The 18,202-nt window shown below is 45.4% G+C and overlaps 1 protein-coding gene across 1 annotated transcript; it reads left to right on the top strand.

Moving 5' to 3' along the window:
• Nucleotides 1-2,039: 2,039 nt before the first annotated feature.
• LOC124701978 (protein CHAPERONE-LIKE PROTEIN OF POR1, chloroplastic-like) lies at nt 2,040-6,651 on the top strand. Its single transcript, XM_047234080.1, has 5 exons — nt 2,040-2,149; nt 2,516-2,714; nt 2,818-2,915; nt 3,467-3,911; nt 6,289-6,651. The coding sequence occupies exons 2-5, from the start codon at nt 2,563-2,565 to the stop codon at nt 6,437-6,439; spliced, it is 846 nt and encodes a 281-aa protein (XP_047090036.1). The 5' UTR covers nt 2,040-2,149; nt 2,516-2,562; the 3' UTR covers nt 6,440-6,651.
• Nucleotides 6,652-18,202: the final 11,551 nt, after the last annotated feature.

Here is an 18,202-nt window from a genome sequence, read left to right as displayed (position 1 = left end):
TCGGCGGTGCGGATTTGCGTTGGCTCGGCCGGCGAACCCGAGAATTCGCGATGCACCACGTCCCGGGCCACCATACGCGACGTTTTGGCCACTTTCGTCGGGCTAGGTGGCCTCAAAAACGAGAAAAAAAAGTTTTGACATGCACCACGGAGGGACCAAAATCGTCGGCCATGGTACACCAGCAACCACGGCGCGACTTCAACTTCGTCGGCCATGGCAACTTTTCTTGTAGTGGTGTCTGCCATGCAGGAAACTAACCGAAGCAATCCATCACCTTCCTGACCAGGTATAGGTCAGGTGGCACACCCTCGCAATAGCCAGGACGTGTGCCGGAGCATTGCGGGCCGTCGCCCGAGGGACCAGGACCCACCAGCAGTTCTGGGAGCCTCCCGGCTCTCCGTGTTGCCCGTCGCTGCTCGCCGGTGGGTTTTTGCAGGCAACACATTCTTGAGAACTGCTCCCACCTACATGGAAAGCAGCATTAGTGTTGAGCTTGTAGCAGCCTCTAGCAGGCTTCTTCCATATGATTTCATGTGCTACAACTTCTACACTTGCCGCGTGTATGAAGTTTGCAGTGATCATATTTATGGCAAAGGTTGGTCCCATTGGATTTGCTACTGCCTCACCTTTCACCAATTCTTTTCGTTTCCACCAAATGTACCAGCATGCCATCACTACATATTCGTGAACTTTCAACATGCCTAGAATTAGGATGTTTGCTTTGGCATGCATGTAGTTCACCACTTACTGCGCTGTCAATAAATCCCGTCAAGCTAAGTGCTCTCCAAACCTCCTTTGCCCTAAAGCAAGTGAACAGTACATGGCGAATATCTTCCCCTCTATCAAGACACATAGCCCATCGGACACTAACATTTATGTGTCTTAAAGAGTATTGACATGCCATAAATCGCACCATGCAGGGACTTCCAACTTCCAAATCTTGTCCCATTCCAGGTTTGGTCTGGCAAAACGTTGACCATCATCTTGTCTGGTTTTATTGCTAGATTGGTGCTCCCACTTAGTATAGTATGCAACACGAACCGAGAAAGTAAACGAGTGTGTTTTATGGCACGCAGCAAAATCATCATTCAAATGTGTCGCTCAGATGTATCATCGTGATTCTCTTCGCCTCTACCTTTTAAAAAGCCTCTCTCATGAGGGCCTTGTCCCAATTTCTGGTGGTTGGATTTAATAGTTCGTTTGTAATTCGATAATAGAATTTATCCTCTAGGTGTTTGAATCTTTCTTGTGTATCTATTTGGGATCTAATGATCCTCCCAAATCTTAGATCCCGTCCCGACTCTCTATATCCCCCTCTAAAAGTTTGAAGACTAGCAACTATGCTATTTCATATGAACGATGGTCCCTTATTTTATACCAGCCTTCACAACATCACCTTCAGAATGGTATTATCATGTTTAAGCCACCACACTTGGAATCCCATTCATTCTAACAAATTTTTTTTGGTGTACACATCATCCACCTATCAAATAAGTGCATCCTCTTTTGCTCTTCTGGATCTCCTCTTTTGCTCATCTGCCACACGAGGGCTGCTCCGGTGCTCCCCCTAACGAAGTTGAAGGGTCATAGTTGTTTTTTTTTTCTGTGTTAGGTCCGTCGAAATCCATATCCAGCCCATGCATACTTGTCTATATTGATACTGTATGTGTACGTCATGTAAGAAAAAAAAGGTCAAGTGAGCAAGATTTTTATAGGACCTTTCTATTTCGATACATGCATGTGACCGTAGATACGTACAAAATGAGGTACAACACAACACGGATCATACGAGGCTATACAGGGATGTATGGATGGTTACGATCGTGTCCCCGTTTATGAACAGATATGAAAAGATCTCCACCGTTATTATGTTTGACGGGTCTAAAAAAAAATTCCAGGAAGAAGTAGTGCTGCCACACGGGCCGGAGCGGAACCCACTGCTTGGACGACGGAAGCAAATCAATAGGTAGTCAGGTTTTGGCCCATCAGGAGCGCCCTCTCTCATCGCCTTCGTTTTCGGGCCGGCTGATCCGCCGAGACTCGTCGTACCCTGGCTGCGCTGCGCTCCCCCACCTTCACCGACCCCTCCGCCACCTTATCCGAGGAGAATACGCCGCCCCCCTCGCCGGACGCACGGATCGCCTCCTCGGTAAGCCATCCGCCTCGCCTCCTTCCCCCCGCCCTCTGTTCCCCGTGCAGCGCCGCGCCGCACCACCCAATTATATCCTGCGCCCTGGCTTAGGTTAGCCGCGCTCAAGTCGCCGTCCGCCGCCGCACCGCACCGGGCCGGTGCCGCCCTCAAGTCGCCGTCCGTCGTCCGCCGCACAGAAGTAGCTGGGTTGCGGATTTCAATCCAACCACGCAGCATTTATGCCCCCCTAAAAAAGCCATAGCGTAGCGTCTATTCACTGCTCGTGGCATTGATGTGACTCGGGACCAAAGTGCCAAAGCTTACTGCTCTTCTAGTTTTCTTGTATTCCTTACTGTTTTTTTTACCTATTGTTGTTTTCCAGAGGAGGGTGAAACATCCTCAGCTTAGGCTGCTCATCTATTTTCCCTGAGATGTTGGCGCATGGTCTAGCAACCAATCCCCTGAGGGCCACCAGATGCCCAAGTACTCCAAGGGCGTCAAGTGCGCCTCTGGGGCTCGTCTCTTCGCTGGGCTTCGACAGGGGATGCAAGGACAAGGTTAAACTTTTCATCAATGCGGATAGGTATATAACACCTCAAGCTTCTTACATGACCTTAACCGTCAAAACGTTTATCTGATTTACACTGTGAGGTGAGAAGAAACCTTACCGCGGTCTCTTAATGCAGGTACACGAAACATGGTGCTGTTCTAAGTACACACCGGTGTTCCAGAATAACACCGTTCGCATCTGCAGCATTTGGTGACAGGGCCGACTCTTCGACTCGTGAGTATTTTAACTGCCTATATCTCTATGACAATAGAAACATTACATAGTTGAGTCTTCAGATGCATTGGGCGCGGAATTATAGAAACTCTGAACTGGAATTAGCAAGGAACAACTTGACTCGTATCCATATCTGATAACCGATTTCTTTTCCGCACATGATTGATTTTAGATGGTATCATGGTAAAATGTAAACACCAAATTAAAGATGCATTGGCCTGGAATTACAGAAACTCTGAACTATAATTAGCAAGGAACAACTGACTCGTATCCATATCTGATAACCACTTTGTTTTCCGCACATGATTTATTTTACATGGTATCATGGTAAAATGTAAACATCAAATGATATTTAGATGGTATTACCTGCTACATGTATTATGCATGTTAAGAGAGCTACCTAGTTCTAAAATAAGCCATACCAGCCACTAACTCATTTTCTATTCTAATATGTGCATGTGCTTGCTCTATTTTTTTTGTTGTTGCTTGAAGATTTTTTTTATATATAATTATAAGCTCTAGAATTATTTTTAACCTCTTTATTTCTTCAGCCATTTTTCCCAGAATCAATGTGAAGGATCCATATCAGCGACTTGGGGTCAGCAAGGAAGCTTCTGAAGAAGAAATTCGAGCTGCCAGGAACTATCTCATAAGCAATTATGCAGGCCATAAGCCAAGCGTGGATGCAATTGAGTCTGCACACGACAAAATCATCATGCAGAGTTTCTTTGATAGAAGAAAACCCAAAGTGGATATGAAGAAAAAGTTCAGGGAACTTAGTCAGTCGCGTCCGGTGAAGGCTGTTCAGGCCAGATTTCAGACACCAAATAGCAAAGTTATCTGGAAGACAGCGGCTACTTTTGTCTTGCTTGGAGTGCTTACCCTTCTTTTCCCTACTGAAGAAGGGCCAACTCTCCAGGTGTTGATCTCTTGTGCAGCAAATATCTATTTCCTTAACCAGAGGCTCAAAAGTGGATGGAAGTCATTCTTTTATGGGTAATACTTTCTTCCCTTCCATCGTTTCTACCTTTGAGTTGTTAAGGATATGTTGAATTGGTCTTTAATTAGCTCTGTACAGTGCATAGTGTTTGCTTTGGACTGTTTCGCTTCAGTAGCTGTTCTGGTACACATTTGGAACCCTAACATGCCAGACAACCAAAATCTCAAAGCCTAGCGGCCAGTCCACCAATAGTCAATTGCCATTGTCATCTCCAGCTGAATATCTCTCTCCTGGTAATGGTAGCAACAAAGATCTGCTCTGACAGCACTGATTCCCTCCACTTCTGAGACATGCCTTTCCTTTGTGAGCCATTGCCATCACCATCTTCGAACCCTACAAGTCAGATCTGCAGTGCTGCATAGTTTCTCGCAGCGAGTACAACACACACAATCATTTTTATTTGTTCACCCTCATATCCTGAGAAGTGAAAACCAAGCACATCTGATGTCTCTTGCCACCATATGCCTTGTGTTAGTTGTGACAGTCTAGCATCACAGTTGTCTTCATGTATGCACCTTCCAAAATATTTTGCAGCTGTTATGTCCTGTGCAGTAAGTATTATAGTGGGCAATGGTTGACTAATGAGGTGTAGTAGTTGGATTGTGTGGTTCAATATGGTTTGCCTGGTAATCTGTAAACATGCACAAATGTAGTTTAACATCTGTGTCCTGTGGATCTGTTTTAATTATATTTGCAAGTAAAAAAGCTTGCCTATCAGCCTATGAAATACACTTCTTGCGTACTTGGGTGAAATCACGCCTCTCCGATTATGTTCTTTACTCACATGCTTCTCCCGCTATCTCTTTTATTCAATGTCTGTCTGATGCTAAATGTTTATGCAGTACATAACATTAAGGGGGCTTGTCTGTTTGCAAAGTCTTATGATCCCAGGCAGATACTTTGCTTGTTTACATTTTGGTATCCATTCATCAACCATCAAAACAACAAAAAATGTGTGTCTATGGGCTGGCTAGTGTTAGTTGTTCATCAAATGTTCTTGTAATGGGAGCATTTGAACTAAGTACCACATAACAGCACTTCATCCGTCTATTATTAATTCAGATTGCTGATGTATAAACACAAAATTGCGCTCCAGCGATTTAGGCATGTCAAGCTTATTTATTCTTGCAGGTTTTGGTTTTTATTTGAAGTAGGGGTTTCACTTCCATATATTCTTCTTTCTGTTTCGGGTTTTTTCTGGGGACATGCTTGCAAAAGCAAGTCTGTGTACCTATGTGTATTTACCGAGATGGGTTCGAGGATGGCCATTCATGATTGTATCTACTATGTTGTTTGAACCCAGTATTTTTCCAGCTCGCGTTTAGCATTCATTTGATTAGTACTGCATCATTTAAAGCTTATTAGTTATCATAACCGTTTTGAAGTACAACAGTGTTGATTCATAACTTGTTCTTAGTGTGTCAAATAAATGGAGTTTTGAATCTGTTGTTATATTATCATTTTTGCTGTTCTCAGTACTATATGTGATCATTAACCTTGTATGTACATTCTGTTTTAAGATTTCTTACACAAGAACGTAGGCTCTGGGTTCCTGGAAACATCCTATCAATTAGCTCGTGTAAATATGAGTTTTGTTGAAAGCTTATTGTTGTTTCGTGATAATAAAGATTAAGAAGCAGAAATGCAGAATTCAACGACGTTTATTGATGCATAGCATGTTCTAAGTAGACTGCACATTTTATTTCAAGTAGAATTGCGTGGTCCATGTTAGATTTTCATTGTTCTGTTATTGGTGCTTTATGTGATTATTAACATTTTAAATAGTAGACACATTATGTTGATTGTTTTATGAGCTTTAAAGTTGAGTCCTCTGCGGATTCAAAGACTAGTCGCTAGTTGTTAAATACGCATGCTGCATATACTACATTACTGCTCTAGAAACATGTTTGCAAATCAGATATGAGCTAGGAGTAGAACTGAACAATGTCCACATTCAAAATCAATTGACTAGGAGTAGGAATCCAGAATTCAGAACATGTTTTCCATCCATAATTACTGCTGCTAGCCCAACAAGTGGGTACAAGGTGCCAGTCAGGAGCCATGTATCAACTAGTATTTATAGACGCGGCTAGTCAAGTGATGCTTTAATCATTGATTCCGTTTTGAGATTTTAGGAGTAGGAATCCAGAATGCAGAACACGTTTTCCATCCATAATTACTGCTGCTAGCCCAACAAGTGGGTACAAGGTGCCAGTCAGGAGCCATGTATCAACTAGTATATATAGACGTGGCTAGTCAAGTGATGCTTTAACCATTGATTCCGTTTTGAGATTTAAGGAAGTAGCCTCTGGTTTCCAGGAAATGCATCCCATAAGATCAATTTCTGATGCTGAATTTGCTCTGATCTTTCAGGTTCGGATCCTTCTTTGCTTCCTGGTTTCTTGCCACATTCTTGATGGTATCAGTAATTCCGCCTATACTGCCTGGTCCGAGAAACTTGGAAGTGAGCACTGCGTGCGTCGCTTATGTGTTCCTTTTTGTATCGTCAACCTTCCTGAAGTAGGAAATTTTGGTATTGGAAATCCTGGTGATCCCATTTCCATGGTAGCCCTTAGTCTTGCAGCAGTCAGTATATCAGGTTGTACAAACGCGATGACGTCTTCTATTTTTCAGAGGTGGGAAGTGGTAGTTCTTTGCAGAGCTTCTAGTATATATCAGGTTGTAACGCGTGACAGAGCTTTCTTGCCCTGGCCCTTGAAAGAGTCGGATATCTCATCTAGGTATTTCATTGCTGTATTAAATACAGTTCGTTTTTGGATAGACCATATAATAATGACATAATGTTTCCATTTGGACTGAAACGCTTCTTTTGTGATATCTCAATTCCTTTCGATTCCATCGATAATTGCTTCTCAACGGTCCTGGTAGCATCTGCTAGATGGCACAACTAAAGGAGTATCTGGGCTCCTTTGACTCATAGAATAGGGTTGCATTTGAATCCTATGAAAAAATGAAGTGTGTTTGATTGTAGCGAAGGAATTTTTCCGTGAGGTATGACCTAATGTTTTTTTCTATAGGATTTGCACTACAAGATTTCTATAGGATTAGTTTTTAAAGGATTAGTTTCTATGAATTAAACAACTTATGTAGGAAAATTTTCCATACTATTCAAACCCTACATAATTTCTTTACAAATCTTATGAATCAAAAGAGCCCTTAAGTTGTTATTGCTTGCTCTGATCTGGTCTGATGCTGGCACCTCTTAGTTCTCGTGTGTGCTTTGTCCTTTCATAATGCTACAGTGGCTAATGGATCGCCGGGTATTTGCATCCATCTTCTTTGATTGGTAGTCACGAGCTTTGAAGCCCGTGACACCCAGCCAACAGGAATTCAATCAGAGCTCAGTACCATCTTCTTCGTTGATTGTCTTGCAGTAGGGTCGCCAGGAAATGTAAAAACACTTACAGGGGCCGTGGGCTTCCGCGGCGCCCGTAAATCAATGTTTCTTCAGCATTTTCACCATTTTAGAACGTATGTATGATTAATTAAAGGTAAATATGACAACAATATAAACCAAATTCTGACTGTTTTAAACATCACACGATACTACAATAATCCAACTACATCAATAGTTCAGATTCAAATAATTGAACAAATAACGAATGGTTTGTGAAAAAAATGATAGTTGAAATCACAAAGGCAATTCAGAGCGTCTACAGCTCTTGGGCGGCTGAGTTGGAGCTTCGTGTGACATCCATGGCGGTTGTGACCTTGCCTGATTCGGCTGCGGCACGGATCTATGACGCCTCGGTCCATGCGATGTGAAATCGACGCGGCAGATTGTGGAATGGGCATGGCGGGAGGTGCGAACAAAAAACAGGGGCGGCCGAAAGGGGCACCTATAGTTCGGTCGTGAAAACTTGAGATATAAGGCTTAGCCCCCCCTCCCACCCCCACCCCAGCCCTAAGCCTCTTCCTTGCCTCCATCATCACCACTACCGTGTCGAGCACCGCCTCTGGCTCGGACCCTCGCCCTCACCATCAACACTTCCTAGGCTTTGCTCGGTCTGGGCGGCCGCCTCTCCCCCACCTCCGGTAACCTTGCCCTCAATCGCCGCCATGGTTTGCTAGTGGGCGTCGTGAGAGATCATCGGTGCGGCCCATCAAGTTGGGTCTTCTCCCGCGTTTGAAGCTCCAGATCATCGCCTATCTGTTGATAGATTGTTCTAGAAGTTTGGTCAAACTTTATTTGGTTTGATTTTTTTTAAAAAAAAGCCCTAATCCTTAGGATGTAGGCAGTATAACATAGAAGGTGACAAACCTGGCCAACGGGCCAGCCCGGTCCGGCATAGGCATGTCCCAGTGCATCGCGTGTCTGGCCCGGCACGCAAAGGCCGTTATATCGCGGCCCATGCTGGGCCGGCACAACGGCCTGGCCTCGAGGCCCGTGCACAGCCCCAGGCTCTGCTGGGCCGTACACGGCCCATCTGGCACGTGGGAGCCTATTTTGGCCCACTTGTTTTTTCTCCTGGTTGCTGTTTCTGTAGGCCCATCAAGAAAAACCCTTTAATAAGGTTTTTTTTTAACAAACTTTAATAAGGTCCAAGATTGAGATATATCACCAAATAAAATGCATCTTAAGCTAAAAAAGCAAATAAAATGCATCGATACGATCAATTTCTGATGCTGAATTTGCTCTGATTGTTCAGGTTCGGCTCCTTGTTTGCTTCCTGGTTTCTTGCCACATTCTTGATGGTATCAATAATTCCTCCTATACCGCCTGGCCCAAGAAACTTGGAAGTGAGCACTCCGTGTGTTGCTTATGCGTTCCTTTTTGTATCATCAACCTTGCTGAAGTAGGAAGTTGGTGTTCGAAATCTTGGTATTTCCATTTTAGCCCTTAGTCTATACTAGTATCAGGCTGTATATCGCAATGGCGTCTTTTTATACTTTTCAGAGGTGGGAAGTGGTAGTTCTCTGCAGATTTTCTAGTATATATATCAGGTTGTAACGTGTGACATAGAGCTTTCTTGGCCCGGCCCTTGAAACAGTCTGGAACCTCTTGTAGAGCCACTTCGATTGTTGTATTAAGAGCATCTCCAGCCACCGTGTCTCCCAAAGCGGCCCTAAAAGTATTTGGGACACGGTCGGACAAAATTTCTTTCCCAGTCATCTCAAATGCCCTTTCCATCCGGCGCGGTTTAATACGGTGTCCGGCGCTTCGAGCCTATCCCCGCTCCACAGGGGACGCTTCGGGTACGCCGGACAGAACGAAAAGCGAGGCGGAGAGTGGCGGGACTGACGCGTCAGCGACACGGAAGTCTAAAACCCCACGCCTACCTCGACGTTAATGGCGCCCAGCTTTTCCAGGCGACACAGTGACGCGTCTCGTCGTGCATGACCGCGTGGGCATCCGCATCGGCGTTAATTGCGGCCAACGCCCCGCTACCGCTTCTCCTGCCACCACTGTACAATAAGAGCGCCCCTCCTTCCTTCCCCATTCCAATCTCGCCGCACCTCCTCCCTCAACGTTCTCAATGTCTTCCCCCGCAAGAACGTCGCGGCGAACGGCTTCGGCGCGGCGAGCCTCATGGTGGCGGAGGCGTGGCCGATGTACCATGCGGGGTTTCATGTCCCGCCGGACATGCGCCTGCCAAGCAACAACGGCTGGAGGATGGCCATCAACAGGGTCGGCGTCCCGCCGCCGCTGGGCACAGAGCGATGGAGGGACGCGATCAAGACCTAGCAGGCTCGCCTCAGCGCCGAGGAGCGAGCCGATCCGACCTGGGCCTCCATCGGTAACGATGACTGGTGGGTGGACTACTTCCAGACGCAGCACGACGCTAAGATGAACATCACCGACGGCCTCATCGGTCGGAGGAATACCTGGAACATGGAGGGGCGCCTCCACTTCTGGGGCGTTCCCGAGCGCACCCTCGAGCACGTCGTCGACGACATCCAAAACGGCGCCCCAAGGCTGGAGATGCCGCCCACGCCGCCACCATCTCCTTCGCCCGCAGCGCGCTGGCAGCCGAGGAGGACGTACTCATCCTCCTCGAATTCTTCTTCCTCGGGGCCGGCGTGATCGACGCCTTCGTCGCACCGCGCCACGCCCTACAGCGTGCTGAAGCGCGAGGTGAAGGATGAGCCAGAGTACGCGACACCGCCCGTCAATCGGAGGCGCGACGACAATAGCGTCAGCATCCGCGAACCAGCGCGGCAGCAGCACGGGCGCGCCGGCGGCGCCCTCCTCATCCCGAAGCCGAAGGGACGGGACGACGAGGAAGCCGTTAAGGCCGCGCAGTTGGCGGAGTACGAGCAGCAGCATCGCCTCATCGCCAGCAGCGACGACCCCGACGACTGCCCAGAGTTGCACGCGGCGTTCGCGGCATCGTTGAACGACAAGGACGCCTGGAGGGGCGACCTTGACGTGGTGATCGCAATGCCCATCTGCGACACCGGGAAGCCGCTCGTCGACCGCACCGATGACGGCGAGGCTGGGCCAAGCAGCACGGTGAAGGACGAGCCCGACGAGCGCCAAGCAGGACGTCGTCATCGATGACATGTACAACTTCCACCAGTACTACCACCCCTCTGGCCGCCGCAAGTACTATTAGGGTTTAGGTTTAAATTTCGTCGAATTTCATCCGAATCTATGTAGTATATAGCAAGTTTGAATGAATTCAATTGTTTTCTATTAAATTTTAAAAATCTCGAATTTTGTTTGGGACGCGGGCGGGAGCGACATCCCCAAACGCGGCACGAAGAAAACGCAAACGCTAAATCCGGCAGCGTTTAGGGGAACCCGGCTGGAGATGCTCTAAATAAGTACAGTTCGTTTTAGATAGATCATCATATAATAATGACATAATGTTTCTTTTTGGATTGAAACGGCCTCTTTGTGGTAGTACCTGAATTCCTTTCGATTCCATCGACAATTGCTTCTCAACTGTCCTGATTGCGCCGTGTGCCTGCTCTGATCCGATGTGATCCGATCATGGCAGCTACGAGTTGTTGTGCCTGCCATGTCGTTTCATAATGCTACAATGGCGGCGATTTACACAAAAATAACCCTTTGTTGAAAAAAACGCACAAAATGACCTTCCGGGCAAACTATTTCACGCATCTAACCCTTTTGTGTGGCGCCCTTCGCAAGGGCGCCACACATGTCTATGTGGCGCCTGTGGGAGCGGCGCCACACATTGTCGGTAGACAAGCTGGAGCCACCACGTATGACAGAATGTGTGGCGCCCTTGCGAAGGGAGCCACACAGAAGGGTGTGGCGCCCTTGTGAAGGGAGCCACATAGAAGGGTGTGGCGCCCTTGCGAAGGGAGCCGCACAAAAGGGTTAGAAACGTGAAATAGTTTGGCTGGAGGGTTATTTTGTGCTATTCTTACGCAAAAGGGTTATTTCTGTGGAAATCGCCTACAATGGCGAATGGATGTTGCATCTTTCTGATTTGATTGGCTGTCACGAGCTTTGAAACCCGTGACATGCAGGCAGCACGATTTCAGTCAGAGGTTGGTCGATGCTATAGTGCTGGTGGGGCTTTTAGCTATTTCAGACTATTCAATTCACTTGATCCGTTCTGTATAAGCAGGACGTGTCTCTGGCACACAGTTGCTAATGGACGATCACACATGGTCCGTGAAGAGAATAATAATGTGCTGTGTCAGGCAAGAGCCCTGCCGCATGTGTAGAATGTCGTGGTGTCTCATGCCTTGGTGAAGCTGATGTCCTCCTATCCTAGCCTTTCGTAGTAGATTGAACAGGTGCTGTTCACAGTTGAAGATATCCCTTTGTAGTAGATTGAACAGATGTTGGTCACAGTCTCACAGAGAAGCATATCCATATCCTAATTGATAAAATCTTTCGAGCTCTCTAGATGATGATAGGGGGCAGACGAACGGCGGCGGGTTCCGCCTTATTGCGGTCGTTCGGTGGGTCGGCAGGAGGCGGTCGGCCTCTTGCTCTTCTCGGCCAGTGGTGGTGATTTGTGGAGGAGGATTTGGCTTTGGCTCTGCACCACGAGGATGCCCGGGGTGACAATCCATGGCTTTGGCGGTGGTGGTCTCTTCCTTCGCCGGAAGTGGTCGGCAGGATTGGGGCTGGTTGTGGTGATCTCCTGATCTCACATCTAGTCCTAGCAGTGAGTTGGGGATGCACGGATGCCGATGAAAACCGTGCTCCGATCCTGGTCGTGTCGGGCGATGGCGATGTCACGCGTCGTATCCTTCTTGAAGGCATCACCGTCGCAATCTGTGTCTTCTCACTCATGCTGCTCCGGGGGAAACCTAGATCCGGGTCTCCCGGATCGGATGATGACGGCGCTTCCTGCGTCGTTCTACCTCTTGAGGCATCATTTTTGGAGCAGCTGGATGGAAGTGGATCTTGGTGGAGTGGTGTTCATCTACCACGTTGACGTCGATGATTCTCGGCGGCGTGGAGCTGCAAGGTATCGAAGACGGGTGCGGACTGTTGGACGCGTGCAGGATGGTGGAGCTGTCTGGCGTCATGGTGACATCGATGGCAGGCCTGGCAAGGTCAATGCGGTGATCCCTCTTGAAGATGGGTGCGAGGAAGACGGCGGTAGCGATTTCTCTGTCGTGCGTACTGGCGTGCGCTCAGGGTCCGCTTGACTGGTTGTGCTTCTCACCCGTCAATGGGCGGCTTGGGAAGGCATTCAGTTTTAGATGATGTGTGTTGGTGTATTGTCGGGTGATACGTCCAAAACGTATCTACTTTCCCGAACACTTTTGCTATTGTTTGGCCTCTAATTTGTGTATTTTGGATGCAACTAACACGGACTAACGCTGTTTTCAGCAGAACTGCTCTGCTATTGTTTGGTCTCTAATTTGTGTATTTTGGATGCAACTAACACGGACTAACGCTGTTTTCAGCAGAACTGCTCTGGTGTCTCGTTTTTGTGCAGAAATCCAACTTTCGGGAAAAACCTCGGAATTTATGCAGAAGGCCCTATTTTCCCGGGAAACTAACGGAGCCGGAAGGGCAATTGAAGTGGAGGCCCGAGGGCCCCACACCATAGGGCGGCGCGGCCCAGGGGGGGCCCGCGCGGCCCCGTGGTGTGGCCCCCTCGGCCGGCCTCCGACGCCCTCCTTCGGACTACTTATTCGCCTCGACCTAAAAACGCCGGGGGAGAAGTCGAAGTCGCCAGAAACCCTCCGGAACGCCGCCACATCGCGAAACTCCGTCGCGGGAGCCGAAGTCTCCGTTCGGCACTCCGCCGGGACGGGGAATTGGAGGAGATCATCACCGCCATCACCGCCAACGCCTCTCCATCAACCAGACAATGTTTCCCCCATCCATGTGTGAGTAATTCCCCCGCTGTAGACCGAAGGGGATGGTAGGGATTGGATGAGATTGGTCATGTAATAGCATAAGATTGTTAGGGCATAGTGCCTAGTGTCCGTAGATGGTACTTTTATGATATTGTTGCAACTTGTTATGCTTAATGCTTGTCACTAGGGCCCGAGTGCCATGATCTCAGATCTGAACATGTTATTGATTCATGAAGATATTCGTTGTTTATGATCTTACCCGCAAGTTGTATACACGCGTCGCCGTCCGGAACCAATGGCCCCGAAGTGACGAAATCGGGACAACCGGAGGGGATGGTAGTGACGTGAGGATCACATGTGTTCACGGAGTGTTAATGCTTTGCTCCGGTACTCTATTAAAAGGAGTACCTTAATATCCGAGTAGTTTCCCTTGAGGCCTGTGCCACCAGGCTGGTAGGACAAAAGATGTTGTGCAAGTTTCTCATTGCGAGCACGTACGACTATAATTGGAACACATGCCTATTGATTGATTAGTACTTGGATACCGTTTTATTATTATCCGCAAATGCCCCTGCTATGATTGTTACATGAGTTTCTCTCATCCATGCAACGCCCGTCATCCGTCCCCGTGCCTACGGTATTTTAATCCTGCTTGTTTACTAAAATCACTACTCGCTGTCTTTGTTACTCTGTTCGTTGTTATTTCACTACTGCTACTACTATAAAACTGTTACTATCGATAAACTCTTGCGAGCAAGTCTGTTTCCGAGTGCGACTGAATTGACAACTCCGTCGTTAAGGCTTTCAAGTATTCTTTGTCTCCCCTTGTGTCGAATCAATAAATTGGGTAATACTTCCCTCGAAGACTGTTGCGATCCGCTATACTTGTGGGTCATCAAGACTATTTTCTGGCGCCGTTGCCGGGGAGCATAGCTTTATTTGGAAGTTCACTTGGATTAATATTGTTCGCTGCAAATTCTCCATCATGGGTAAACCTCGCGATACTAAGATCGCCATATTACCATCCACTACAAGAAAAGGTACAATTCGAGTACCTCCGCTACACTTGATTCACCATCTGTGATTGATAAACTTGTTTCACCACCACATGCTTCAAATGCTGGTACTTCTGCTGAATCCGAAAACTCTCATAATACTGATAATATTTCTGCTGTGCTTGATGATAGTGGTTCATTGGGAACTTTTCTAGATGCTTCCATTGCTAGGTCTAGACAAATTGAAAATGCTGAAATTCCTGATGTTACTACACCTGTTAATTCACACTGAACTTGAATACTCTAGTGATGATCTTGATGAAGATTATGTGGAACTTGATGATGATTTTATTGAAAAATGCCATGCTACTACGGATGCAAGAAAAATTAAAAAGTTGCTTGCGGAACATACTTGTTAGATATAAACTGTCTCCCGATCCTAAATTTGCCACATCTCCTATAAACATTAGGGATAAAGATTATGATTTTTCTCTTGATCTATCTCATATAGCTATTGTTGAGAAAACACCATTTTGTGGTACTGAAAAAGAAAGTGGCTGTTGAACACATGACTGAGTTATCTACTTTGAGTAGCTTGTTTTCTGATGATGTTAAGAAGCGTACTTACTTTGTTGCTAAAATCTTTCCATTTTCATTAAAGGATGACGCTAAAACTTGGTATAATAGTTTGCCACCTGGTTCTATTAAAAGTCCAAAATAATTACTTGCTATTTTCTTTCGGAAATACTTTCCTGCTAGTGCTCAACATGCTGCTTTGCAGAGAGTTTATAATTTTGATCAAGAAGATGAAGAGAAATTGCCTGAGGCTTGGGCAAGATTTTGCTCTCTTATTAGAGCTTTGCTCGACCATGATCTAGAAAAACATGATTTACTTGATATATTTTATAGTGGACTAACCATTGAGTCTAGGGCATACCTGGATAGTTGTGCTTGGTTGTGTTTTCGGGAAAAGAACTCCGGACGACGCTCGAAGAATTATTGGCTAAAATAAGCCGGAATTATGATGATTGGAATACGCCTGAACCAACTCCAACGCCAATAGTGAAGAAGAGGGGTTTAATTAAATTGAATGATGAAGATATGAGGGAAGCCAAGAAGTCTCTCAAGGAGAAAGGTATTAAATCCGAAGATGTGAAGAATCTACCTCCTATAGAAGATATATGTGAGATAATTCCCCCTTCATCCATGATTGAGGTAAACTCGCTTCAACGCTTTACTAGGGAAGATATTCCGTATTCAAAACCTCTGCGCAATGCTTAGATGAGTTTGATAATTATATTGTTAAGCAAGAAAATTTTAATATGAGAGTAGAGAATCATCTAATGGAAAATTCTCAAGCTATTAGTCAATTGCATGATATTGTGGAGAGAACCTCCAATGATGTTAAGATGCTTGTTAAACATTTTCATATGATTCAAACTCAAATTGATCAACTCACTAAAGTGCAAAATGACTTGTTAGGAAATAATGCTAAAGAAAAACATGCTTATAAAGTAACAACTAGAGGTGGTGTCTCTACCCAGGATCCTCTATATCCTGAAGGGCATCCCAAAAGAATTGAACAAGATTCTCAACGCATTGAACCTAGTGCTCATTCTAAGAAGAAAAAGAAAAAGAAACATAAAAATGTTGTAGAATCCTCCGAACCTGTTAATGATCCTAATAGTATTTCTATTTCGATGCTGAAACTGAAAGTGGTAATGAACATGATAATGATAAAGATAATGATAAGAATGATACTTCGATAAAGAAGAGGTTGAAAAAGAACCCGAAAAGCATGCTAAAAATAAAAAGTATACTAAAGAAGATTTTATTACTGAGAAACATGGTAATGAAAGAGAACCTTGGGTGCAAAAGCAAATGCCTTTTCCTGCTAAGAAACTAAAATCGAAGGAAGAAGAACACTATAATAAATTCTGTGATTGGATGAAACCTTTATTCTTGCAAATTCCTTTGACTGATGCTATTAAATTGCCTCCTTATTCAAAGTATATGAAAGATATTGTTACTAACAAAAGGAAAATCCCCAATGAGGAAATTTCCACTATGCTTGCTAATTACTCTTTCAATGGCAAAGTTCCAAAGAAGTTGGGCGACCTAGGTATACCTACTATTCCTTGTTCTATTAAGAATAATTATGTTAAAACTGCTCTATGTGACTTGGGAGCCGGTGTTAGTGTTATGCCTTTTTCTCTATACAAGAGACTTTACTTAGATAAGTTGATACCTACTGATATATCTTTGCAAATGGCTGATAAATCTACTGCTATTCCTGTTGGTATATGTGAGGATGTTCCTGTTCAAGTTACTAATAATCGCTTGATATTAAGCTGATTTTGTTGTGTTGGAAATGTCCGAAGATGATAATATGTCTATTATTCTTGGGAGACCTTTTCTTAACACCGCGAGGGCTGTTATTGATTGCAATAAAGCAAAGGTTACTTTCAATGTTGATGATAAGGAACACACCGTCTATTTCCCCAAGAGGATTGAAAAAGCATGCGGAGTTAATACTATTTCTCATGTGAAGACTATCAAAGTTGGAACTATTGATTGTCCTATATATGAGCCTAAAGAAGAATATCAAACTCTTGTGATTGGATCCATATCAATACAATTCAAGGTAACATGATTGATTTGAGGTTTATTTCTTCATATGCTATGTAAAATTTATTTGGTGGCAAGACTTGATCAACCTTGTTAACAAATACCTTTTATATGCATAGAGGAGGTAAACAACATTTCTTTCTTTCTCCACTTGTTTTAGTTGCTGTAGCACTTTTAATTTGTAAAGTCTTTTGGTTATTTGAAGATTTCTAAATTTTTCCTGGCCAGTAATAATAAACTAAATACCCAGAAATGTGCGTTTTTCAAAGTTTCCAAAAATTCACAAGAATTATACCGTTGGTCCTATTTTTCGACGAGGCACCTGGGAGCACCAGAGGATGACCTGTGGGGCACCAGAGGGCGCCACACCACTGGCCGGCGCGGCCAAGGAGGTGGCCGCGCCACCATGTTGTGTGGGCTCCCCTCTGCCCCACTTTGTCATCTCTTTCTCCCAGCACCTTCTCTCTCCCGAAAAAACTCGAACACATTTCCTCTCACTCGCGTTTCTGCTCAAGAACTCCCGATTTCTCGATCTCTTTGCTCAGCTCAGATTTCCTGCTGAAATTTGGCACATTTGCTCCTTGGTATGTGACTCCTCCACCCATCCAAGTAGAATTTTGTTTGGTTGAGTATATCTTGAATATTTTGCTGCTGTAGGTAACATGTTTGGTGAGCTTGCATGCTTGTTCTAATTGGTAGAAATTAGTTTTGATGCATGATTAGTACTCTAGCAAGTTCCTATGGTAGTTTCCCTCAATTATATGTCACCAAATCAAGTTTTATATTGTTTGTTGAAAATTTCAGAAAATGAAGAAGTTCAAATTTGGAGAATTGTTCAAGAAGGGAACAACCAGCACCGGGAGGCCTTCTAGGTCCTCCACCCAAATTAGGCGGTCGTACAACGAGGACATCCTCGCGCCTAGCTTCGCGCCCGAAGAGGACAACGGGCCTCCTAATGCTTCTACTTTTCCATGCTATGATTTTCTAAGAAATGCAGGAATATTGGAGGATTTCTTAACCCTTGTCAACAGGGCAGGGTTAACCACCTATATGGGCGATGAAAGGGAGCAATACTACTTGCTCACCAAGACCTTCGTCGAGAGCTTCCAGTTCAACAACAAACAATATGAGCCAACGGTTGCATTTAGGATCTATGGTAATACTGTGACTATGCCGTTGAAGGATTTTTGTCTTGCTTTGGATATTGTCCCTGCAGGTACAGCAAGTAGGATTGATGACAACCCTCGGGACTTGTTGGAGCTCTACCGTGGGATTACCGATGATGATTGTCGCACCATTCAGCGGGGCAAGATAAGGAACATTCAACTCCCCGCCATTAAATATTTTGCATACTACATTGCTACTAGCATTCTTGGTAGGGAGAACACTAGTAATATCTCTAG

This window comes from Lolium rigidum, chromosome 3 (assembly GCF_022539505.1).
Source record: "Lolium rigidum isolate FL_2022 chromosome 3, APGP_CSIRO_Lrig_0.1, whole genome shotgun sequence".
Taxonomy (NCBI): domain Eukaryota; kingdom Viridiplantae; phylum Streptophyta; class Magnoliopsida; order Poales; family Poaceae; genus Lolium; species Lolium rigidum.
The sequence above is the reverse complement of the archived record's forward strand: the minus strand, read 5'-3'. Positions and strand labels throughout refer to the sequence as shown.

What these genes read in the sequence shown, in the direction of transcription:
- LOC124701978 (XM_047234080.1), top strand. Translation starts at nt 2,563, where the DNA reads ATGTTGGCGCATGGTCTAGCAACCAATCCCCTGAGGGCCACCAGATGC. An exon ending in CTTTTCATCAATGCGGATAG is followed by an intron (nt 2,715 to 2,817) that starts GTATATAACACC and finishes CTCTTAATGCAG; the next exon opens with GTACACGAAACATGGTGCTG. An exon ending in CAGGGCCGACTCTTCGACTC is followed by an intron (nt 2,916 to 3,466) that starts GTGAGTATTTTA and finishes TTATTTCTTCAG; the next exon opens with CCATTTTTCCCAGAATCAAT.